Source organism: Micromys minutus (genome assembly GCF_963924665.1).
Source record: "Micromys minutus genome assembly, chromosome: 18".
Taxonomy (NCBI): domain Eukaryota; kingdom Metazoa; phylum Chordata; class Mammalia; order Rodentia; family Muridae; genus Micromys; species Micromys minutus.
Window position 1 is genome coordinate 30,548,890 of NC_137953.1, and position 25,834 is coordinate 30,574,723.

Sequence of the window (25,834 nt, forward strand, 5' to 3'; positions counted from 1 at the left end):
CACACACACACACACACACACACACATCCTTTCAGAGGTCCTGGCCACCCCAGATCTCTCTCTCAGTGTCTGTCTTGTCTGTTCTGTCTCCTGGTCTCTTGTCTCTCTCGTGCCCCCGCTCTGAGAAGGCATTTTGCTCTTCCTCTCCCAGTTGGGTATTAGATCTATCCTGCAGCATGGACTCTTAAATGGCACACCTTGGCCCCAACCCACCAGGGTATTCCTGCCACTTTATCCTAATAGTGTTGGAAATAATAAACTCAAAAGACTTAGAGAACAAAGCAGTTTTTATTATTCAGTTTTGCAGAAAGCAACATAAGTGCTGATAAAAGCCAAACCTAGCTGCTGTACTGATTTGAAGCAAGACAATAGTTTCCCCCCATGACACCGAGAAATTCCACCCTCTCTTCCTATAGGTCAGGACTTCTCCTCTTCCCAAATCTTTCATCCTATTGGTTTATGACAAGAGCTTTATCCATAGTTTAAGGCTTGAGAGTGTCCCCTTCTCTGATCTAGCGCTCAGTAGACTACTTGTAGTTCTCCAACTCTTCAGAGCTGTTAGATAAACTGGGGAAGCCACCAGCTAGAAGGAGATACCAAGTGCCTGGGGCTTTTCGGTAACTCTGACGAAGTTAAAGAGCACATCATGCTGTATTGAACATAACGATCTGTTTCTGACACAAAGATCTTCTCGGTCTCCTTCCCAGGACCAGAGTCTTGCTCCCCTCACACCTTGAGAAAGCATGCTCTAGGGCAACTCTAGGGCAACCAGATAGTCCGGGAACGAAAGGATTGCCAAGCTGGCGCCACCAGAGGGCGCCTGGGGTCAGCCTGTGGCGGGGCGTGAGGCAAGGGGTGGGGGCGGGGCCTGGGGCCGACGTGGTGCGGGTAGGAGGCAAAGCCAAGGGACGAGGGAGGGGGCGGGGCCTGGGAAGGAGGAAAGCCCCAGGGGAGGTGGAGAGACAGGCGTGTGGGCGTGGCCTAGAATGGGGGCGGCGCTCAGGGGTGGGGTCTCTGTAGTCGAGAGGCTCCGGGAGGTGGCTGAGTTCGAAGGCATTCAGACTCCAGGGCTAGGGATAGGTTTGAAACGGAAAGGCGGCGGTTCCACTTTCCCCCTAGCCACAAAGCCTCTCGCCTCACTTGCGGCCTCTCTTCCGATTTTGGTGGCCTGGGACCCTCCGAAAGGCTCCGGGCCACGCGGGCGCCCCACCCTCAAGATGTGTTACCTAGTGCGCGGTCACCGCCGCCGTCACAGGCAGCCTCAACCCCGCCCCGCCGGCCCACAGCCCTCAGGCCTTCCTGCCCCGCACCTGCCCGCAAGCTCCCGGGGCCCGCAGGTGCGGAAGACCTCGAAATTCCACGCCCCGCGGAGAGAAGACCCACCAGCTCCGGAGACAAAACGGGGAGGCGGGGTCTGGCGGCGCTCCGGGGCAGACGTGTCAGGTGCGTGCGACCCCCGGCCACCTCCGAAGGGGCGGGCTTCTCTCCAGCGCTCTGGGGAGCCCAGTGTCCCCCCAATGCGGCCAGAGGTGGCTGCACCACCCAGTTCGACTGCCTGTGGAACAGGATCCTCAGAGCCTTTAGAGGAAGGGCTCTTGAACTGTTAATGACTAGCCTCCTGATTAGAAAAGCCTTGGCGGTAGGAGTTACCCGATTGTTGCTGAATATTAAGTTTGAGGCAAGACTCGGTGCTTGTTTCACGATGTGTTCATCTTCCACTCCGCAGGCTTGCTTCAGTTTATTTCCACTGAAGTTTGCGTCACTTTATTATAGGTTTGACACAAGCCACAGACCCTCACAGCCAGTAAGAAAATACGCCTCTGATTTTTGTGCATCGAGGAGTTGAAGAATTTTGGCAGCAGAAAGTGTTTTCTGTGCGACCTAAGGCATAGTCAGTGTTATACTAACCAAGACAGTTGACAAGACCAAATGTTCATTTTTTTTTAATCTGTTTGCTCTCCAGACTGCCTTTTTAGGCAAGAAGCATGGAGGTAATTCACGGCAGGCCCTACTATTGTAGGGAGCTTGAAGGAGCTGACATCCTGTCAAACACCTTTTACTCTAATGGACTGCACACCCCGTATGGAACAACCATTCGCCCAACTACTTCAGAAGACAGGTAAAACAAAAATTAGAAAAATGCAGAAGAAAGACTTCATCAAATTAGTGACTTTTCCAAAGTAGGCACACTCACACTTTAGCTTCCCATTTATCACATGAAAGAGAAGGCAAACTACATGGCTAATCTGTTAAAACTGGAAAAGTACTGTATACTATAAAAAGGCAGACATCATATTCTTCCACTGCATTCTAGCGCGAGTGTGTGTGTGTGTGTGTGTGTGTGTGTGTGTGTGTGTTGCTAGGGACTGAACCCACACCTTGTGACTACTAGGCAAACACTACCAGCAGTGAGCTACATCTCCAGCCTTATTCTAGAACCCTAGAATGGTCCCTTCCTCCCCTTGGCGGTTCCTTTAATAGAGTATTGTATACACTAACAGCCTACCCACCAATACCATCTGCCCAGAAAGTTGCAAACATGATGCTGTGTGAGCCCTGCACCGTGTTTTGTTATAGCTTGTTCACTCCTCATGACAGCCATGAGATCAGTGGAAAACATTACCCTCCTTCACCTATGAAATATGTAGGGTACAGACAAACAATTCGCCAAACCCAGTCTCCGCTCCTCCCACCCGTGATGCACTTGAATCATTTTTAGAAGAACACGTCTCTGTCTCTAAGTGCCTTGCGTCGCCGTGTTCTTGTCTTGTGTTTTTCTAATTTCAAGTGGCCAGATCCCTAATAACTCTTTGTAGAAAAAGATGGGTGATAGATGGCTCAGCTGGCGACGTGCTGACCACACAAGCCTGAAGATGTGACTTTCATTCCCAAGTGCCTGCATAAAAAGCATGTGAAGACGGTGTGCACCTGTCACCCCAGGGCTGGGGGACAAAGAGGAGGAGCCCTGGAATCCCTGGGGCTGAATAACTAACTAACTAGTCAGTAAAATCAGGAAACGCCAAGTTTGGTGAGAGACCTGTCCTCAAAAAGTGGAGAGCAATTGAGGAAGGCATTTAATGTCAACCTCTGGCTTCACATATCTATGTTACAACACATATACAAACTTTCTCCTTTATTCTTAGGGAACTAGAAAGCCACCTAACCTCAGTTTAAACATCCAAAGTAGGGCTAGAAAGATATTTCAGCTGTTAAGAGCACATGCTGTTCTTTCAAAGGACCTTAGTTTGGTTCCAATCTCCCACATTAATGTGGCAGCTTGCAACCACCAGTAACTCCAGTTCCTGAAGATGCAGTGCCCTCTCCTGGCCTCCCCGGGCACCTGCACACACATGGTGTACCATACATACACACTCAGAAAACAAAAATCTTCCACAGAGGTACATGACCCACACAGTCAGTCCAATCCACCTTTGACTGTCCCTGAGCTTTGATCATTTTCTCTGAGATGTTTCTAAGAAGACCTTTCTTTCTTGTAGCTTCTACCTGCTTGTTATGGTTTTTCAGTCTGAAACGTGTGAAATAATAAGTAATCATCCCCAGGCCTAGAGTTCTCCAAGGGCCTCCCTAAGGGTCTGAACCCCAACACTGGTTCTCCAAGACTCTGCTCTTACATTCAGGCACTTGCTATCCTGGTCGGGTTTCATGGATCCATTTCCATTTATAAACCTGCTCTTTGCAAAAGAAGGGTTTTGGTTTTTTTTTTTTTGTTTTTGTTTTGTTTTTGTTTTTGTTTTTGTTTTGTTTTGTTTTGTTTTGTTTTTTCAGGGCTGGAAAGATGGCTCAGCTTTAAAAGCATTTGCTGCTATTACGGAGGACCCAGATTCAGTCCCTAGCTCACATTCTAGTTGTATGAAGTCTGATGCCCTCTTCCAATGTCTACAGCACCAGGCATACACATGGTACACAAACACGCAGGCAAAATAATTTTATTAATAATAAATAGGTAAACAGATGCTTCACATGATCAGTGCTTTTGAAAACAAAAACATTTGAGAAAATTAAGTAATCATACACTCAGTTATCCATAGAGTGTGACAGGCCATTTAAAGCAGTGTCTGGGAACAACGATCTCTGGCTTCCTACAAGCAAGCCTTGCTTTCCCCTTTATTTCATGGGAGCGCTTCCAGACAGAACCCCAGGATGACCATGTGCTCCTACAACCCATCCTAAGGAGCCACCAGGCAGCTTAGAAAAGAGCTCTTCCTTCAGCATTCTGGATGCCCTGGAAAGTTTCACCAGGATAACAACAGCATCTCCACACTGTCAGACCTGAGGCTTGCTTCCAAACAAGTTCTGGGTCAAAGGCTCTCAACAGAAACCACAGGGTACCCACCAAAGCAAAACAAAACAATGGAAAACAGAAAGCCCTTGCACACCAGAGACTCACCCTTCTTGGTGGTAAGGAAAAATCAAAGTCCCTGTGTATGTTAGCTTTCAGAAACTTAGTTTCTAAGCATAGACATTGACATGCCCTTAAAAAGTGTGACAGATTTTGAGTTAATTTGGTAATTTTAATGGTAATATACAATTACACCAGCCTGCTTTGTTCTTTATGTAGTGGGCAGAGCAGTCAGAGTATATTAAATCACCTATAGATAATCCTAACAGCTTAACCCTGTAATTTGAACACTTGGTAAGCTAAGACAGTACCATTGAAGCTTGAGCTACCAAGTAAGACCCTGCCTCAAAATAAAAAATCACTTGAGAAGCTTTGTGAAAATATACATTACCAGTCTTAACCTATGTGTATTCTGGAACACAGGAGAGGAGCAAAAGAACCCAGGAAAGAACGGTTAGCAGAACGTGCTGTAAACAGAGAGTCGGAAATAGGATTCTGGCTTACCCAATGGTCAAAGAACAATCTAATCTTTACACCTTACTTCAATTACCTTATTCACATGTGTTTTAGAACAGTTACGGTGGCCACTATTTCAGATGATCTTATTTGTTCTCCTTTGAGAATGTTAAGTAAGTTAATAGGCAACATATCCTTTTGTAATTTTTTTCTATTGGAAGTTTAGAGACAGACTAAGAACATTTGGTAGGAGAGCTCTTGCTCACATCCACGAAGCTCTAGATTCAATTCCCAGCATATACACACACCAAGTGTCTAAAAGAAAAGAAAATGTACTGGGCCTGGTGGTTCACTCCTGTCAATCCCAGCATCCAGCAGACTAAGGCAGTTGCCTTAGTCCCCTGTAAGCCAGGACTCAAAGACTGCAGGGGTGCGTGATGGGGGGGGTCACAGTTGATTTAGACGTTACCTCTTATTTTAATGTTTTTTGTTCTTCAACTTTCCGGTGTCACTGCACACCAGTACACATGATTGATTAACATTTCCTCCTGGCTTGTCTTCTGGGACGATGTAATTTACTGGGGTCAGATATTGAGAAATTGACTCATTTATGATTCAAATGTAACTTTACAAACTTAAAAATTAAAGTCTAGCTTATCATTAATCACAAGTGTTTAATATTTTCCCTTGTCATGACCCCTAAACCATGTGTGTTGATCATAGTCAGAGCTGGGGAGAGAAGAAAGGTCTGACAGCTATTTGCCAGGACCCCAGAGGAACTGTCACCAAACTTCCCTAAACTGGTTAGTGTAGAGCTTAGGACATGCTCTCTGTAACACGCCAGACAAGACAGTGCGTGCTTTACAGTTTCATCATAGATACTCAGTTCTCCTGTTACAGGCTGAAGGCAGCCACAGACTAATCATACATAGATGAAATGCAGTTTTCCAATAAAATACTGTTTTCAAACAGTTAGTAGCTTAGTAATTGCTTGTCTAGCAATTTAATTCAGTTCTATTTGTAAGCTAGTCCCGAGTGTTAGTTATCCACGACACTTAGCAGTTACTGTGTGTAGGTATATGTGTGGGAGTGGGTAATCTAAGCTAGGTACTGTGCTGACAGAGAGAAGTATCCGGCAGCTCATGGCTCTCCAAACCCCACCTCCATATCTCTGACTGCTCCCCTACACTCTCACAGTGAAGCCTTCATGAGACCCAACGTCCTAAAGAAGTGAAAGGGGTTCTCAGTGCAGTCAAGCAGCATCAGGAGTCTGTCCTGTCTCGCAGGTATCAGGAGCTGAGGGACGCATTGCCACAATGCAGGCTTCAGTGGGGTGCCGACCGGGAATATGGTGGCGTGCTTCCAGTTTCCCTTCCCGAGGAACACAGGCCAAAATGTGAGCCTCCTCGTCTCATGAGCAAAGGACACCAGCATTACGGATTTGGCGGAGAGGTCTGGCCAAAGTAAGTGAACTGTCCAGCATTCCCGTCCACGTAAGGTCTTCACTAACCTTCTCTCGGTTTTACATTGGTTCTTTGTCAACACGTCTGCTTTTAGCCTCCTTTTATTGCTTACAGAAAGACACAAATAGAAAAAGTGAACTCTGTGCTTCCCAGTGCGAAGTCAGCAGAAAGACTAGGATTCGTTTCAGGTTGCTGGATTTGAGAGATTGAAGTATTGTGATTAGAATTCCTCAGTACAACCAAATGAGGGCTAAGAGGTGGCTCAGCTGTTGTGAGCACTGGCTGCTCTTCCAGAGAACCTGGGTTCTGTTCCCAGCACCCACCCACAGTAGCTCACTCTAGTTCTGGGAGATATAATTCTCACTCTGGACTACACAGTTACTATGTGCATGTGATACAAAGATACCTATGTAAGCAATACAGCCATACACATAGAATAAAAACTTTAAATGAGACAGAAGGTAGAAGGAGGAGATTAGGTTAAAAATGTTTTTGCTTGAGCGAAAGCTAGCCCAACTTGTACAGATGTTCTTGGTTTGAGACCCAGTTTTCCAGTTCATAAGTCTTTACTACAGAATCTCAGAGATGCGATTTACAGGCTGATTCGTTTTCCTTGTGTGTCTGGGATGGGGTACATGGAGGTCAGAGGACAAAGTTGAAAGTTGGTTCTCTGCTTCTGCTGTGTGGGTTCTGGGAATTGGTCAAGCTTGGCAGGAGGCACCTTTACCCACTGAACTCACAGCCCAGCTCATGTTTTTGAGTAAATCGACTGTAAAAGTCGTTCCTTCAGCAACGGAATTAAAAACACAAAACTAAAGGAGCCTGGGGCTGGTAATGCAGGTGTGTAAGATGAGGCAGGAGGATCAGAAATTAAAGGCCTGGGCAACTTGGTAAGAAAGACCCTGTCTAAAATGGAACATAAGAGGAAAAAAAAAAAAGATTCAGGATAGAGTTCAATGTTCAGTGGCTAAGAACTTGCCTAACTTGCACAAGGCCCTAGGTTTTAAACAAACAGTGAGCGGCAAATTAAATTAGATAGCACATTATTTGCTAAAGGTTATTATATTTACCCAGAACGGACTCCATACAACTGTGGCACAGCGCCCACCTTCTTTCCTGCCTTTTCTAACACTCCCAGTTGCCTGGTTGACTAACAGTCTAAGTAACTAGTTTCTTGTTATTCTAAAGCACATGAAAGACAATTTAGGAAAGATAAGCCACGGCTAGAAAACAAAATGTTAATATAGGGCTGTGTGCAGCCAGTGGCCTTCTCTCAGCGTGGACAAATCACAAACTAGACCCCACAGCGACAGCACAGATGGTAAGGATCTCGAGTTCCAACACTTGTTCAACGGCTCTTAAAGGTCCCACTCTCACAGAACCCCTCAACTGTCTGCTGAGTCTGCAAGCGGAGGCTCTTACTCTTCCCTGGGGCCTCTGAACTGCAGATCTGTAGAACAGAGATTTGGTCCCAGGTTTGTTTGATGCTAAAGTCCCAAGTGTGTCCCCCTGTTTGATTTATCGATTCACCCACTTATCATCTACTCCATAACTTGAACATAGCAGGCACTGGCTCAGCAACTGGGTTACAGCTCTTTGAGGAACACACAGCCATGGTCCTAACATCTGTATGTTAAAAAAGCACAACATTCTAAAAGAATTAGAGGTATTCACACAGAACTCCAATGTACTTAAAAGAAAGGAAGAAAGAAAGAAAGAAAGAAAGAAAGAAAGAAAGAAAGAAAGAAAGAAAGAAAAGAAAAGAAAAGAAAAGAAAGGGGTGGGGCAAAAAGACTAGTTTTAAATATTCCAAGAAATCCAGTTTGAAAGGAAGAGGTTTGTTGTTCTGACCGGACACAGCCTTAAGACTCTGAGGAGGGAGTACTATTCCCCTTAGAAACATCAGTCTTCCCTGACCTAGACTCTAGGTTAATTTATCTGTTTTTCTTGTGCTCCTTCATGTCAAAGCTGTTGTTTTAGCATACTTCTCTTGAAAACATCTTTCAGACAGCTTTATCTTCTAGCATATTGCAAAAACTGTAAAAACGATTTATCTTCTCACCAACAAAAACTGTCTTTTCTTGTAGTATTTTTTTTCTCTCTAAAAAGAGCCTTTTATACAAAATATTTTCTAGGTTTCTGATAGCCAAGCCTGAATTAGTTCATAAAAACACTGCTTTTGAAACCACATGTCACCTTTCCTGGGTGGGAAGGGAATTTCAGTTGGGTTCTCTGGTTCCACACCCACTACTTGTGGGGATGAGTACTGGTTATTTCTTGTCAACTTCGTAAAGACTAATCCCCCCTGTGAATTGGGGAATTGTTTCTATCCAATTGGCCTGTGGGCATGTTTGTGAGCATTTCCGTGACTGTTGATTGATGTGTAAGGGCCCAGCCTAAAGGCAGTATTCTCTACGTTGTCCTGGGTTATATGAGAAAGCAGGCTGAGTATGAGCCAGGGGAAGCAAGCCAGTGAGCAGCATCTTCTTCTGTGGGCTCTACTTCTCATGTCCTCCCTTTAGGTTCTTGTTTGAGTCCTTACCCTGCCTTTTTTTAGTGACAGGCTGTAACCTATATGATATAATAAACCTTTTTTTCCCAAATGTCTTTGGTCAATGTTTATCACTGCAACAGACAGCAAACTAGGACAGGGTCCGTCTTCCTCCATCATTCACTCTACTGATGAGAAGCACAGACACCTGCTTCTTAGGGACATGTCATGGCGAGATTACTGAAGTGAGGCAACAGAAAGAGCAAGGCTAAGGCAGGTTAGCTATCAGCACAGCAATTCTGCCATGCCGTGGGAGACATCCCTGCTCTCCAGCTCTTCCCGACATGACTAGATCTAAGTAAAACTCTAAAGGGATTTTTTATCAATACTCACTTAACCATAGTGTGCACGCTTCAGAAATTCTAAGTCCAGTCAGACATCTCCCAATTCGTCCATTCACTGAAAGAGTAAGATCAATATAATGAAAATGTATGGTCTTGTTTCCACTTTCATAAATGCTTTTATTTCTAAGTTTAGTCGAGTAGCAAATTGTTGAGTTCTCCATAAGTAACTAGGTTCTTCACTAAACTACTGTCAAATGATAAAAAGCATTAAGTAGGCCTGTAGTATCGTCTGAAATAAAGGATTTATGAACTTTTTCTTGGTGGTCTTTAATGATAATGATGGGGTACTTAAAAGTTAATGCATGCGACTATATGAAGAAAAACTTAAAATGTGTAAAAGATAAAACAAATTCAAAATTTATCACAAGAACAAGGAAGGAAGGAAGGAAGGAAGGAAGGAAGGAAGGAAGGAAGGAAGAAAAAAACCCAAACATCATGCCATTAATAGGAGCCAACTAAGGAAAGAAACTTGTATGTAATTTATTTCAGACTCTAACTTAATGTCACCAAGAAGGCGTTTGGAGTCAAGCAGTTCTTTGTCCCACAGACTGTAAGATGCTTAGCTTCCCTGGCTCTTCGCCTATAATGACCATTAGCCATGACAAGAGGGATGAACCCACCGCGTCACATCCCTGTGCTGCCCTACCTGTTCACCGAGAACTTCCCTTTTATATATCCTCTGTAGCACTGCTGTAGTCACCTATCCGCCCTTTACTGTCTCACGGACATGTAGACTTCTGTAGAATTCATTCGGTTTACTGTGTTGTCTTTTCAGAAAGCTCCCTATTGAGCAGTATTACTATTTGACACAGAACAAGAAGAGCAACGTGTATGGAAACGACTCTTTGTAAGTCCTGGGCTGGGGCTGCTTTATGTGAGGTCACAGCATATTAAGTGGAAATGAGTTATGGGAGAAATTCAAAAGCCCTTTTATAGAAATAAACCTTTCCTTCATATTAATGACTGCTAACACCAGAAAGCAGCACTAAGCAAATGGAAACAAACCAAACAGACTATGTGTGGTCTTTAGACAAGCCTGTGGAAACTAAGGGCTAAGAGAAAGCAGGAGGGCAGGGCAGGTCACCTCAGGCCACGCTCCTGCCTTTCTCCTCAATCCAGCGAGAGTCTATTGTTTTTAAAGAGTCACCAACATGCCAAGGGTCCTCAACACAATTTTAATTTGAGTGTATGATGAAAGAGGTTATTATGATCACCTGATTTTAGTAAAATTACTGTCTCTTTTATAGATAAGGAATACTTGTTATCTGACCTGCAATTTAGAGTATTGTCTCCCCCGTATTAAATTTTAATGGTTTCTTATGTATACTTAAAAGCAATTACTTTATTTTCAACTAAAAATAAAATGCCATCTCCTTAATGAAGCCTGGTTCCACATACAATGAACACACAGCAACTGCAGAGACACTGAATAACACTGAACCCTTAGGAGTTAAGAAGCTAATGCATTATAGGACTGAGCCACTAGAGGGAGCCAAAAATTTGTGTTTGCCCAAGCTTTACCCATTTGAGTTTCCTTAATGGAACTAAAACAAGGTAGAATTAATGGACTGATGTCAAAAAAACAGACGGTGTCTCCAAACATCTGTTAACTTGTGTTCTATCTTTTTAAATTTTAAATTTTTAAAAAATATTTCATCTAATTTCTTTCATTTTGAATCAAGTCCATTTCAGTCATGAGTTATAGCAAAATTTGTCATGCGAGAGCATTTTTAGATGCCAACTCATGTTTTTTTCATAATAAGTCATCAGCGTAGCAATACTCAGTTCTTTGGATTCACGTATTCATCACTTCCTGCGCCCGTACTTCTGCTGTGGTAACATAACCAGAAGTCAGAAAAGGGTGACGCTTTTTAGTTCACACCCACAGAATACAAATAAAGAGAAAAAGCATTGTGGCTCAAGTGAATTGTGTGTTTATGATACACTATATTAGAATAATACTGTTACATGGTTTGCCATCTTCTTGCAAATCTATCCAGCATGGAGGATATCTAAAGCAATTAACAGCGTATTCAAATTTTCTGGTTTATTTTATGGAAAAACAGTAGCATTCTCATTCTTTTCTGCACCTGAAGTCTTTCAGAGTCTTATGAGCATAGGCTGAAAGTATCAATGAAAGTGCATAATGATTTCTCTTGAGGGGGCTCGTTTCCGACTTTATGGTATTATCTCTCAGCCTGTGGGTTCAGAGCAGTTAGTAAGTACACCACATCGGAATGAACTGGTTCAGAAAACCCGTGCCTCCGGCTTTGTTCTCCACCCTCTGGTGGTTGTGAAGTAACTACTGTCATGAGAGATCGGCAGCTATGGCCAAGGGACAAAGCATGGGGAGTGTTTATATATCCTCCCGGCCAGGTCACACAGGTTGCTTTAGGACACACTGTTACATCACACATGATGTCCGGCTCTCAGGACTGTCTGACTACTGCCCGGTTATGACTGCGGAGGTAAGAACAGGAACCTTAGCCCCTGAACCTTCTCTGAAAATAAAAAAAAAAAATGCAGAACGTTCAGTGACCAGGATCAAGTTGGAATCAATGGGAAAACTGACCAATAGACAACCAAGATACAGAAATACTAGTGCCTATATCTTATCATTGTGCAAGGCAATAAAAAATTTCCTATATGTCAACATGGTTTAAACACAGGGTACATCTTCATATTCTTTAGTTTTTAATAGGAACACAAGTGTTTAAAAGGTCCAACCTAAACTAATACTTTTTTCCTATTTCTATTCAAGGTTACCCAAACCACCTAATTCAGGAGTAGGGTAAGTATATACTTTATATTTTCCTCCCCATTACAATAAAAATAATGATAGCACACTGCTTATGACTTGGATGGGTCTGAGCACAGGTGGGACTTGTCTTGAAAGCTGCATTTGAACTGTTGGGGAAGAGTCTGAAGTCTGAGGCACTGATGCTCTTACTTCTCTTCCCTTGTATCTAGCCAATCTTTCTAAGTACAGTTTTATTTTAGCATAGTGTCAGGCTTATCTACATCATTACAAGTTTTTCTGTGTACCCCTGCTCCCCCCCACCCCATGAGCCTCTTACCGTGATGCAGCATGCTTTTCATAGCGGACGAACCAATGATGATGGCCTTCCTGTTCCCAGATCACACCTAGAACACCGTGTGACATTTAGGGCGGGGTTTCCTCAGGTGCCTCTTGGCTGGGACAGCTCCTTAGACCTGACTTGTTTTGTTAATCTTAACAGTTTTGAGGGTTAGAGAATATTTATAGAATGACCCCAAATGGATTTTGGCTGAATTTTTTAATGGTAAGACTGGAGTGCTGTGCTTTGGGGTGGAAGACCACAGAGGAGAGGTGCTATTTCCATACTGTTCTGTTCCACTTGATTTATTGCTGATGTGACCCTTGGGCACTCGGCTTGGAGATGCTCACGGGCTTTCTGGCTACAGTTCCTATTTTTGTCCTTCCTTCTCCATGTGCTCTTGAGAGAGTTGATGTGTGCAGATGGCATCTGGAATTCTGACTTAACTTCCAAGAGCAAAGCATCTGCATAAATTGTTTGAGGCTGAGATGTAGCTCACTTACTTAAGATGGTAGAACACTTACCTAGTATGCACCAGGCCCTGGGCTTGATTCCCAGAACACAGCTGGAAGGCCAGCACTCTAGAGGCAAAGGCAGGATCATGAGTTTAAGGTCATCCTCAAGTATATAATGAGCTTGGGGCCAGCCTGGGCTATGTAAGTTTCTGTCCAAATAAAATTCTTTCTGGTATTCTGCATGGGAGTTTTACACACTCTTGTAAAAAATAGTATTATTTTTAATAATAACCTATTTCAAACTTGTGGGTGTTTGTTTTGGTTTAGGGACTGGAGAAGGTGTCCGGTGCCTGTTACCTTTGTGTCTTGCACTGGCCATAAGCTGCTCTTTGAATCTGTCCCTGTATTCTGTTAACGTCTCCTGCAGTGCAGCGGGCTATGGGCAGGGCATTACTTTTATCACTCACTCCCTTTCTGGCACTATAAGGCACTCCTGGGCCATCTTGTTCACTTCTGGCCCACTCCTGGGATCAGTTGAGACCTTGAGAAACAGAGTTCCTTCTATTAAAAACTGGCGTACAAAACTGTATTTGAGCAGTAGGTGCTCCTGGCCACCAAGTTCTCCTACAGCTAATGGAAAAGTTAACATTTTAAAACTATGTTTCAGAAAGCAAAGAGCTAGCTACTCAAAAAGCTGTCAAATCCAGGTCAAGGTTGGGGAAGCAGGGTCTTAAACAACAGCCTTTGATGGATTTTTGTTTGAGATTTTAAAAACTCTTTGCAGAGCCTGAGAAAGAAAAAGCCCTTTTGTTGGGTTACATCTCTTGGGTTGGTCTTTCTTGAGTCTGTGTTCTAAGTGGCAGGTGAGAGGCACAGCACTACAGTGTAGGCAGGTGAGAGGAATCCTCTGGCTGGCCCAGGGCCTGCTGGCCTACTGATGTGTCCTCTTAGTTCTGACCCTACATGGCATCCTCAGTGCACGCCTCCTCTCTGTCCAAAAAAGATTTTCTTTTAATCAAATAGCCCTTAAATTAAAGGCCCACCCCCACTTCACTGTGACCCCCTCTTGCCCAACTACATACACACTGACCCAATTTCCAAATTACTTTACAATAGACTTTGCGTAGCATTTCAACACACAGATTTTGGGAGGGTACACAATTCAACCTAGAACATGGGTCTTGTTTTCTTGAATTCCAATTATAAACACCATTCTTTGTTCTGGGGCTCCTGCCATCTCAAATTCCCTCCCTTCATGCAGTTCCTGCATTTCCCCTCAGTCTGTGCCAGTTCCCCAAGCGGTCGCCAACTCACATCCCTCTGCCTGTTGAACATTGTTTTTCACTGTGCTATTTTATTAGTTTTAATTTCACAAGGGAGCGGTGTCTTGTTAACTGTTCAAAGAAACAAGTGGCCTGGGTTGGAATTCCTGTCCAAGACGTTGGATTACTAGGCCAGATACTCAACATTGTTCTGTAAATATAAAATATATAGATCTCCTTAAAACATGAAATGGAAATAAAAGCAACAAAAAAATTCTTCCTATGCTTCCTATAAACTACAAAATTGATACATTGTCTGTTTTATATTTGCCATTTAGGAAAACTAACAATAATAATTAAGTATATTATTTTTCGAGTTAAATTAGTTTTGATTTATCTAGTAAAGTTAAGATTTCGTCGTTTTGGTCGTTTCTACCAAATGCTATCTCCGTGAGTATAGGAAAGTGGTCTGGACCATCTCCTCAGGGATTAGAATAGCATGTGCCACAGCAAAGAAGCCCAGCAAATATCTAATGGGATTTTTAATCTTTTCTGTCTGTCTTTCTTTACTCAATGAATCTTAGAGAAATCTGCTCGTCATATCCAATTGAACATCCCTACCATACACATATAAGCCGTGGCGCAGTGTTTCCAACCTTTACATCACCGAAGGACCTCTACACTGGTATTAAAGCCCGTTCCCAGCAGCCTTTTCCTCCTACAGTGCCAACCAAGGCCTACGACATGACAATTCTGAAGACAAGAGGTAAAATGGGACTTGAAATTCAAGCTGTATGACTTCCTGTCATTGGCATGAACTCAGTAGTAAAATCAAAAGAGGTTAGGAGAGCAGCGATGTAAGTGACCTAGCACCGGTAGGTTAGGAAAGAGACCAGCTGAGGGCACCAGACTGGTTACAGCCTCTGCAGACACCCATGACTGCACTTCAAGCACAGCCTCTGTGGTAGAAACGGGGTATCTCTCCCTGGTCTTACTATATCCATACGTCTGGTTAATTAGAAGACTGCTCTGATCTCTTCAGAATGATGCCTTTTGTTTCCATTTTCAGGTAACTCTTACAGATATGAACTGCTTGATTTTCCCATGGATTCAAAGAAAAAAGCATTGACCTGGCCAGGTCAGGGTGTATATTATGATGTAAGTACCTTTCGAAATGTGTGTTTAAGGGGAAATTAATATAGTTTTACCCAATACACTTATAAAATACACAAGCTAGTGTGGGGGAGGTGCTCAGTGGCTGAAGAGCTTGCCGTGCAAGCATGAGGACCCAAGTTCAGATCCCAGCTCCCACATAAAAAGCTGGGATGCACGGTGAACTCGGCCAGTCTTAGCAGAATCAGTCATGAGAGACCCTGTTTAAGGACTGTAATATGGATAATGATAGAGGAATACACCCATTGTTAACCGAAGGCATGTACACACCCCTTGACACACACATGCCCACCCCCACCCACATACCTGTATGTAAATAATGCATGCATCAGACACATAACAGTTCACATGGTGGACCGTTTATTTTATATCGAGCTAAAAAGTGTGCCATTTTAGCTTTCACATTTTCTTACTTTATTAATGATTTAATATACTTGTGATAGTTATGGGACATCTCAAGAGTCATAAGACAATAACAGTTGTGTGCATGTGCCCTTCAAACTACACTTGGAAGGACTGCATTTCACAACCTTTGTGCTCTCTAACTCCACCCTTGTGATTCAGCATATATAAGTACCTTAAGAGATTCCACCTGTGCATTAAGAAATGGAAGGTTTGTTTTTTAGGAAGATTCACCAGCTATTTTCACTCCAGTCATAAGTAATGCATTCGTACCAAAGTCTAAGAGAAAGGATGTATGTTAAAATGCTGCACACAAACCCTTTGAGATACAGCATTTAAATCTTACAGTAACTTTCAAGGATTCCTATCACCAAGCCCATTTTATATGTGGAGACACTGAGACTCAAAGTTTGTAACTGTGTCGTGATTACAGAGTTCAGGTTTGTGAGGCTTGTCTCTGCTCTTCCCCCTGTACCACAACTCCAGATGGATAAAACGGGTTCAAACATGAGGGAGTATATGTAGGCTTTTGAAAACAATAGCCAGCATGAACTGGCCACGTGTTTCTACGAGGCAGTACAGGTTCAACCATAAGGCAGCTCCTTACACTCAAGACTTTGTGAGCTAGGTAAGCAGCTGACAGTGGGGACATCTGAGCTTTACCTGGAAAAACACCATGGCAGGCCACATGAGGACACTGCAGTGACAACAGGCTGTTCATAGTGTAAACAACTCCATTTGTGATCTGAGTGAACTGGACCTCAATTTTTTGTATCCTTTTTAAAAATTACTTACTTTAAAAAATCTATTATTTTAAAAAGTTTTGCAAATAAATAAAAATATCACAGGACCTCTGATTTTTTTTTTTAGGCAAGAAAAACTATTACATAAATAATGTAAATGTGAGAGGTTATCCTGGTGCCCACCCCATTACATCCTATTGTGTTCTCTCTTCCTGTCACTCCCCTCGGGGTTCTCTTTGCCAGTGATGGAGATAGTCAGGAAGGCCTCTGAGCCAGCCTTCCTTCTCCCCTCATCTGCTCTTTCCTCAGCAGATTCTTATCATAGGAAACCCTCTTCCATGGCCTTTCTGCCTGTCTAAAATTTTCTCATTTTCCAGGGTTCAGTGCCACAATTTGTTTCTATTGAAACATAGTTGGGATCCATGTCAGGTGTCCTTTGTTCTGGTTAATAGCTGTCCTTTGTTGGCATCTCTTGTCTCAGTGATATGGGAGACATACTGTTTCTTTTTGAGCTTTGATTAATGTAAGATTTCAGTAAAGCTGACCTCCAAACATGAAAAGTTTGGGAAATAGTATAAAAACTGGGAAATGCCAGATGAGCTATGGTTTGAGTCTGGCAGGGATTTTCTCTGCTGACACCTCCTATACTTTATAGCCAATAACATTCCACACTGGTCTGACAGCTCATCAACTAATCACAACTCCTCGAGAACTGAGCATATTGTATTTATATCTTCCACAGTGTTTGGGGGGTGTTTGTTTGTTGTAACAGGATTTCATGTAGCGCAGACTGGTATTGTACTTAACCTGTAGCCAAGTATGACCTCAAACATATGATCCTCCTGTCTTCCTCCCAAGTGCTAGGATCCCAGGTATGTGCCACTGCACTGATTTTATACAGTGCCAGGGATGGAACCCAGGGCACTATTCACAATAGGCAATCACACTACCAACTGGACTACATCCCAGTCTTCCATATTTGCTTTATACAAATAGTTTCCACTGGTTTTATTCTCTTTCATGTTTCTAATGTTTAATCTCTTCTGTAATCTGTTCTAATTAGTCATCATTTTTAACTTTTTGTTCATTTTTCAAACTATCCCTAACCTTAAAATTTTGCACTCCACTAGGCGTGGGGGGGTGCATCCTGGTTCGTCATCTTTTATTTTTGGCTTTGTGTGTATGAGTGCTTGCTCGTGTGTGCAGTGCTTGTGTCTGGTGCCCATGGAGGTCAGAAAAGTGCACTGTTCCCCTGGAACTGGAGTACAGATGGCTGTGAGCCACCATGTGGGTGTTGGGAACCAAACCTGGTCCTCTGCAAGAGCCACTGGTAATTATAACCTAAGCATCATCCTTCACTTTCTATGAACTCGGGTAGTACTGAACTTTTCCTCTCCCAGTTCCCTCCTCTCCATACTTGACTGGAGAGTTTATAGAAACCACTGATTTGTTTTTTGTTTTGGTTTTTCAAGACAAGGCTTCTCTGTGTAGCCCTAGCTGTCCTAAAACTCACTCTGTAAACCAGGCTGACAACAAACTCACGGAGACCCACCTGCCTCTGCTTCCCAAGTGCCCAGCAGTAGTGGTGATGGTGGTGGTGGTGATGGTGATGATGGTGGTGGTGATGATGGTGGTGATGGTGGTGGTGGTGGAGATGGTAGTGGTGATGGTGATGATGGTGGTGGTGATGGTGGTGGTGGTGGTGGTGGTGGTGGTGATGCTAATGGTGGTGATGGTGATGGTGGTAGTGGTGGTGGTGCTGATGCTGGTGGTGGTAGTGATGGTGGTGATGATGGTGATGATGGTGGTGGTGGTGGTGTGTATGTGTATATAGGGTCAGAGAACAACTTCCTAGTGTCATTCTCTCCTTCTTCCATGAATTCTGAGATGAAACAGGCTGTTAGGCTTAGTTCTAACAATCCCTCGGATGTCATCGTGTCCTCATCCTCTCTGACGTCTGTGTGAAGCTCGTACTGTGAGGACCACCGAGCTCCAGGCCCCTCTTTCCCACCCAGAGCCCACAGTGCTGCTTGATGACTCCCTGGTCCCCGAGTCACTGCTTGGTCCTTGTTGCTCTAACCAGGTCTTCTCTCTCCATGACTTGCTTCCTTCTGAGGTCTTGGGACATTTTCGACCGTTACTAAGCTAGGCACACTTTCCTTTTCTTTCCACAGCTGGTAAACATCGGCAAGTTTTAATATTTGATCATTCTGTGCTGTTCATGTCGCTATTTGATGATTAGCCTAGAGCCTTTTGCCCTTTTATTTGTCAAGAACAGAGTGCACTTAGTATTAGGTTTGTGATATAAAGTCTCTTTAGGTTGAAATGTACTTTGTGATCATCCTTTGAATAAAATGAGAACTAATCCCAGAAGGAGGTACCATACACTTCCTAAACTTTGCAATTAGTTTGAGCAATTTTCAGAGCCTCTTCAAGCCTATTTATTAATTTAAGGTTCACTGCAAAATGGCTTTCCTTCAACCCAAGCATGTGTACAGAGCTTCCATGTGAAAGAGTGGTTCGCCATAAGAAAGAGGGGAATGGCCTGCCTTCCTCTTTCTAGTTGAAAATGCCCACCTTCCTCTGGAGCCTCACTGCTGGGACAACTGTTCTGCAGTATAGCACCTGAAATCTAGACTCATCCTTAAATGGCCATAAATTAGTGACATCTGATCAAAAAGCTGGACACACACAAGCATCCTTGCTGCCTTCCACCCCATCCCCACCCCCTGCTCTGTCCAAGCCACATGGGGGTTATCTGACTGGTTTTCAATGATGCAGTGCTCTTCCACCCTTGCACACTCTTCCCTCCTCTTCCACACCCTTGCACACTCTTCCCTCCAGTCCTTTCTTCCAACGCCCTAACTAGACGACAGAGAAACATGCTTTATCATTTGTGTCTTTTTTCATCCCATATGTATATGATCAAAGTTCACAACCATAACTGTAATTACGTGAAATCGAATCCAATGGAGAACTCGTGTCTGAAAATGCTAAGGTCCGTCTAGAGGAGATGTCCATCTGCAATGAGCTTTCTCTCCGTCTCCTTTTAAGCCCAAAGAAGCACCAACATTCAAAATTAAAGCACAACCAAAAGAAGTTCTAAAATTATACTTAGAATATCACAACTATATGACTTAGTACTAATGTTTTGATGGGGATTTACAGAGTTTTGGTACCTAATACAGAGCCCTCAGAACTTTGCACTTAATTCTGCATTTAGTACCAACTCAGTAAGTGTTTATTAAAAAGTACTGAGCTGTGGCTGGGAAGATGGCTAAAAGAGTAAGAGCAACTTGTTGCACAAGCATGAAACCTGAGCTCACATCCCAGTCCTATCATAAAAAGTCGGATGTAGTTTGTGCAAGCCTGTAATCGTGTGCAGAGAGGGACAGAGATAGGAAGACTGCTAAGACTCTAGCTGCTGCTGTAGCTCCAAGCTCAGTGAGAGAACCAGTCTCCAGGGCAACAGATACACACACATATACACACACGTACACACTCACACACACATGACTAAGCTATATATATTTCTTGGGCTCTGCAGAAAAAATACTATCCTTCTCGTAAACTAGAAAGAAAAGTTTCTAACAACTGGAAGTCATTCCTGCCTGTGCTTACTGTTGTCCCGAGCGTGGTCTATGCTGGACATACCCTTCCCCAGTGAACCCCTGTCATGATTGTCATCAGCTCCCCTCTCACCAGCCCCTCAGAAGTGCATCACCTTAACGACACCTCACTCACGTGATTATTAGTTCAACCAGGATAAACTCCATTATCCTAGACTCTTAGGACAGCGTTTGAAGAAGGTCTGTGGTTTGGGGGGAGTGTTGTTTTCAAATAAGCTGCCTCTAGAGATAAGGGAAAGATAAGGAAAGAAAGAGGGCTTACTGTTCTTGCTAAGAATCCTGGTTTGTTTCTCAGCATCCACAATTGCTTGTAACTCCAGTCCCAAGTGACCCAATACCTTCTGGCTTTTGTGGGATCCTGTTCATGGGTGATATGCATAAATGCACACATGTGTATGTGTGTGTGTGCACAAATGAAATTTAATAATTACATAAATCCTTTTAAAGGGACTTCTTTCTTTACCCAAGTAAACAAGCCATAGACTAATTAACAGAATATAGAGGTAGTTATTTGATATACAGACTCAAGTGCCTTATGTAAATGAGTTCTATACCCAAAATGAGAGTTGCTTCAACATTACAAGTATGCTAGCAACAGTATCAGCGTAGGCCTAGAACTTCTCAGTTATTCCCTGCCCTTCCTGTGGCTGTGCTCCTCCCTGTGGGGCTGGGACTTCATGAAGGAGGGGGCTGTATCCATGTATGTGTTCCTGCTTCCCACTCCACACCAGTCTAGAGATTCTTCTTTGTAACATCCTTAAGGGTTACTATACCCCCAATCAATATACTGCTCTAAGCTCACAGGGTAACCCGGGGTGGCTATTGTTTGGAATGGGGTGACAAGGATGGGGCAGGCAGAAGAGCACTGGGAGGACCTGAGGCTACATGCAGCACCTGGCTCTTCCTGAGCCACCATGTCTTGGTGCAAAACTTGTATGTAACAAACTACAAAGTCTGAATTTAGAACTGTTTTCTGGGTTTAAAAGAATGTCAAAGTAGATAATAGTTTGTTGTTTAGACAAATGGTAGGTTTCCATTTACACTTTAAACCCTAGGCCCTGAAAACATTAAAGGTGGGCTTGGATTTCAGGCAAAAACTGGCACAATGTTCCATACACCCACCTTCCCTCCACCTCTGCCTCTGCAGCGTTGGCTCCGTATCGCCACCTAGCTGCTGTAGCACGGCATGGTCTTTCTCACTTATTCCTGGCCTCATTTCTCCATTTTTTTTTTTAATTGGATATTCTCTGTATTTACATTTCAAATGTTATCCATCCCCCCAATCCCACTTCCATGAAGATGCTCCCTCTCCCAACCACCCTTTCCCACCTCAGTGCCTTGGCATTCCCCTACACTGGAAAAACAAGCCTTCACTGGAACTAGAATCATTCTCCTTCTTAGTAAACTTCCAAGTATTGTCTTCACCTTTCTAAAATTTAGCCCTTCTCGACGGTGCTAGCCAGTGGGCTCCTGGAACGTTTGCTCCTGGTGATCCTTCTCTTCTGCCACAGGTTGTGTGTGTCCAGGCACTGACTAAACAGAGCCACACTAAAGTGCATCTAGCCATGTTTATGTGCACAACTCTTTAGAGAATACAAAGTAAAAATACCGCTGTATATAAAGAATGATCATTATATTTGGATTTGAGTGACTTAGGCTTCGTCAGCTGTAGCCAACATCGTGCAGTTTCCTTCCAGGGACAGAATACAAAGCAGCAGCCATTTCTTGCTAAAATCGGCCAGCAGAACACAGAACCCACAGGGTGTCTGATGAAACTGTGTTAGCAACAGAATATCCAGGGACAAACCCCAGCCTAGGTTCTCAGAGACTTTCAGAGGGGATGTTAACATCTCTGTGATAAAATGTGGTTATAGTTACAGCCACTGTGCCTGGCTGGAATATTGTAATTAATGAAGAAAATGGCCTCAACTACTGCTTGCTGGGATACTGAGGCAGTCCTTATCCAGGCAGATACAACCAATAACAGCAATCTTTATGTTCATATTCTAGTTTCCTAAATGTGTTGAGAAAAACAAGCCAGTATTCTACCCCAAACCTCCTAAAACCTTTGCTCCAAACTCCTCTTTGAGTCCGTGGGATACTATGAGCTCTGCAAAGGACGCCAATATACAAAGAAATCTTGAGAGGTCTCACTGGCTCACTTCATACACTCGTGATTTTACAGGTATGAGTTCATGCCAATACAGATAATGAAAACAAAAGGGAACACTCAACAAATTCTACTACAAGTTTCCACTTTCTGATGTTTTTCCATGTTACTCATTAGAAATATGAAGCCAAATTAGTGGGAGAACTCAGTTTCTCTCTTAAGTAGCTAACTGGGAGGTAGGACTGGCTTATTTTATTGATTATTTTATTGATTCTAATTTATATGATAAAATTGGCAGGTTTTTCTATTTACAGGCTAGTATAATTATCATTTTTCACTTACTCTACCAAAATAATAAGACAATGTTTTCATTAAGGTCTAGGTCCTATGAGCCCCCTTGAACTGGATGATTACCATGAAAAGAAGCTATCAGAACTAACTGGACAGATAGGATTTGACCCGCAGCCTGTAAGTAATAACAGTCAACTCTCAGTTATTTGGGGAACATTATCCAGGCCTTGTCTCCTTGCTCTTCCCATGTTTTGTGTCTTCTGTATTGGTAGCCACCTAAGCAACAGGACAATCTAGTTGGTTTTCAAAGATAACTGAATTTAATGGAGCTGATTCAGATATCCTTGTCACTATTTGGAAAAAGAAAACTTCTTCATAGTATTATTCGTTAAACATATTCTCTATCATGCTACTGTTAATAAAAATAATTCACAAAAGAATTTACTTACAAAAAGTAAAACTTAACTAGTGACTTCATGATTTCTCATCAATTCTGGATCTCTGCAGACTTGTGTATCTTACCATCATCATTATTTTTGAGGAAATGACTGACTTCTTCCTGATGGTTACAATAATTGAGAGTTGGCTGAATTACAATCAAAAGCCAATAGTTTTCTTTTTTGCCTGTACCAATAGACAATTGATTATATAAATGGCTTGAAAGAAATTATCAAGCCTGCAACAAAATATACAATCTGTTAGACCAATTATATAAAGAATGTTAAATGACCTAAAATTTATGTGTTGGTTTACTAAAGGCCTAAATTGTATTCTTTATAAATTTAAATTTTTAAAACATAATTTTCAAAGCTATAAATTATGGACATATATATAAGTATATAATATATGGATGATTTTTAAATCACAATGAACAATCTAATTTTATATTAGTTTCAGCATTTGTTAAGGGGTTTCTAAACTGAACACCTGGACTGGGTCCATAATCTGTGCTTTCAGCCACCAAAGGGCTTTGAATGGTTTTGATTCTGTACTTGCAGTGGGCACTCTCTGTTGGATTAGATGTGTTCTGACACTGACGTGTTCTCAATATGCATGACAACTCCAGGAAAGCATGTTTTAGTGGTGACAAAAATCCCTGTGAAGCTCTTTAAAGAATGAGGTGTTGTTCAGTTGGTGGTGTGCTACCTTCGCATGCATGAAATCCTGGTTTGATTTCCCAGCACTCCGTGTACCAGGCATGGTGGTGCATATCTAGGATTTCAGCACGTGAAACCTGGAGGTAATTGGTTCAAGAGTCGAAGGTCATCTTCAGCTGCATAGCAAATTCAAAGCCAGCCTGTGATGTATCATAAGAAAAAAGAAAGTACTCAAAGCTGTTGTTTACATAGCCGATCCTATTAAAGTTCAATATCCTATTTTTTAATGACAGTGAAATGAATCAGAGAGCTTTGACTCATATTTACTAAAGCTTGACTAGCTAAAGGTATAACAATTAATGATCCAGTGTGGAAATTCCAACTGAATCATCCAGAAGGATCACCCTTCAGAAGGACCGTCCTTTCTTTGTAGCCAAGGATGACTCTGAACTCCCAATCCTGTCTCTATTTCTCTATTACCAGCTAGATTCTACCATCAACACTTACTTGGTCTTTCCCATAATCTATTACCTCTAACCATCCATCAATAATTTTATTATTTTTACACATTTTAAAGTGTAGACCTTAGTATAATTTATACATTAAGATTTGACATGCATACCATTTACCAGAGTTAAAATTCTGGTTTCCTGTTCTTCATTCACTGTGAAGTATGCATTCACTAAAACCATATAAATCTTAAATGTACAACTGTCAAACAAAAGTATACAGCTTTCATTCAAGCCTCCGGCACAAAACAGAACACACGCCACCTCTTCCCTCTTCCCCGCATACATGGCTCCAGCAATAATGTCCTGAGGATGCCTCCTAGTTTGCAGTTTCCAAGCTTGACTGAATCCATGCTTTTAAAACATCTCAAAGCTCACACAGACAGGGCAGTTGGGATACCTTAGTGGCAGAGCATGTATCTAACATGTGCAAGGCCCTGTGCTCAGTCCCTAAAACGAGTAAACAGACACAGACTGACCACCTCAGACAGTGCTTCTCAAATCACTGAGCGTGGTGCCAGCCTCAGCAGCACCTAAGACACTTGTTAAAATGCATGTTCCTGCATTGGGAGGAGAGCTCAGAGTGTGCGAGTTTGTCGCCTTCCACACTCTTCCAAAATACAAAGATCCCAGACGCCACTGTAGGCTTTACAAGTCCTGGTCTTAGAACTAAAGTCGGGAACTCCACTTTCTGCCCCCTCTGAGGTGACTGTGACTCAGCCTAGGCTTAAGGACTCTTACCTTCCCTGGACGGTTTAAATATCTGCACAGGATGGATAGTCAGTGCAGTCTTGATTTCATAAGGTTTTGTCCAGTGAGTTCTTTTCTTATCTTTCAAATTTTGAGAGCCGAGAACTTCCACACAGAAAAGCTTGATATATATTTTCCATTTTACCTAAAGCCTGTATAAGAGAAAGATGTGTTTATTTAGGCCCAAACTTCAATGTCTTCAAATAAATACCGAAGCATCTTAAGTGTGTGCACTTCCCCACTTCCCCTGTTTACTAAGATAGTGAAAATGGCCTGTTTGTAGCTATGTCGTCATAATATTATATTTATTAATTAGTTTATTTTTTTCCCTCTTATTCCACTGGTACAGCAAGAAAAATTCCATCCTGCCTTAAAACCTCCCATACCTTTGGAAGGTCGAATTGCCCGACTTATGCAGAACCAACGACCTCTGGAGGCTACGATGCAAACACCACCCCCCTGTCCAGACTGTACCTCTAGAGTTTTGTGTGCTTTTCATACATTCATCCCCAGTTCTGTCGAAATGATGGCAATGAATGATAACCTCCTGTCTGGAATAACCCATAAGAACCAGGATACTGAAGAGAAGATTAAGGAAGAACAAGGCTTGATGTCTACCTATGCATTCCCAACTTGTTCTGAATCTAAAGACTTGACTAGTCTTTATGACCTACAATCATTTCCAAAGATCACAGACACTAAAAAGACAGATGATTTGTACTGGAGACAGCTGGAGATGAAGTCCCTACCTGCATCCTGCTCTAAGTCAAACCATTACATTGACTATGAACCACTTAAGTCTACCTACTATGACCCCTATACTATGTGTCCAAACCCTGTTCACCCCAGTAAGTCTAATATTCTACAAAAACCAGATATGGCTGATTCCACTTTTGACAACTTTTTGAGTAAACCAGAATTTGTGGTCACAGACATGGGAGGCAATGAGGAAACAAGACCTCTCTTGGATTGGATTCCTCGAGCTGGAATGCCCAGGCATCAGACCAACCTGCGAGATCTTAGGAACGCATTTTCCAAGTCCATGGCACATAAGCGTTTGCATAACTCCATTCAAGAAGAACAAAAAGACCTCAGAGATAAACTGCAGTGTGGGATGAGACATCATTTTTATGGCTATAATGGCCATTATTTCTATAATTGA

General features: G+C 42.7%; 1 protein-coding gene across 1 annotated transcript; it reads left to right on the forward strand.

The window, feature by feature from the left end:
* Positions 1 to 1,985: 1,985 nt before the first annotated feature.
* Positions 1,986 to 25,834, forward strand: SPMIP4 (sperm microtubule inner protein 4; the record flags this gene model as incomplete). Its single annotated transcript, XM_080932586.1, has 9 exons — positions 1,986 to 2,119; positions 6,103 to 6,279; positions 9,950 to 10,021; positions 11,936 to 11,965; positions 14,553 to 14,734; positions 15,038 to 15,126; positions 21,926 to 22,100; positions 22,402 to 22,493; positions 25,022 to 25,834. 9 exons carry the CDS (start codon positions 1,986 to 1,988, stop codon positions 25,832 to 25,834), a joined length of 1,764 nt encoding a protein of 587 aa, XP_080788712.1.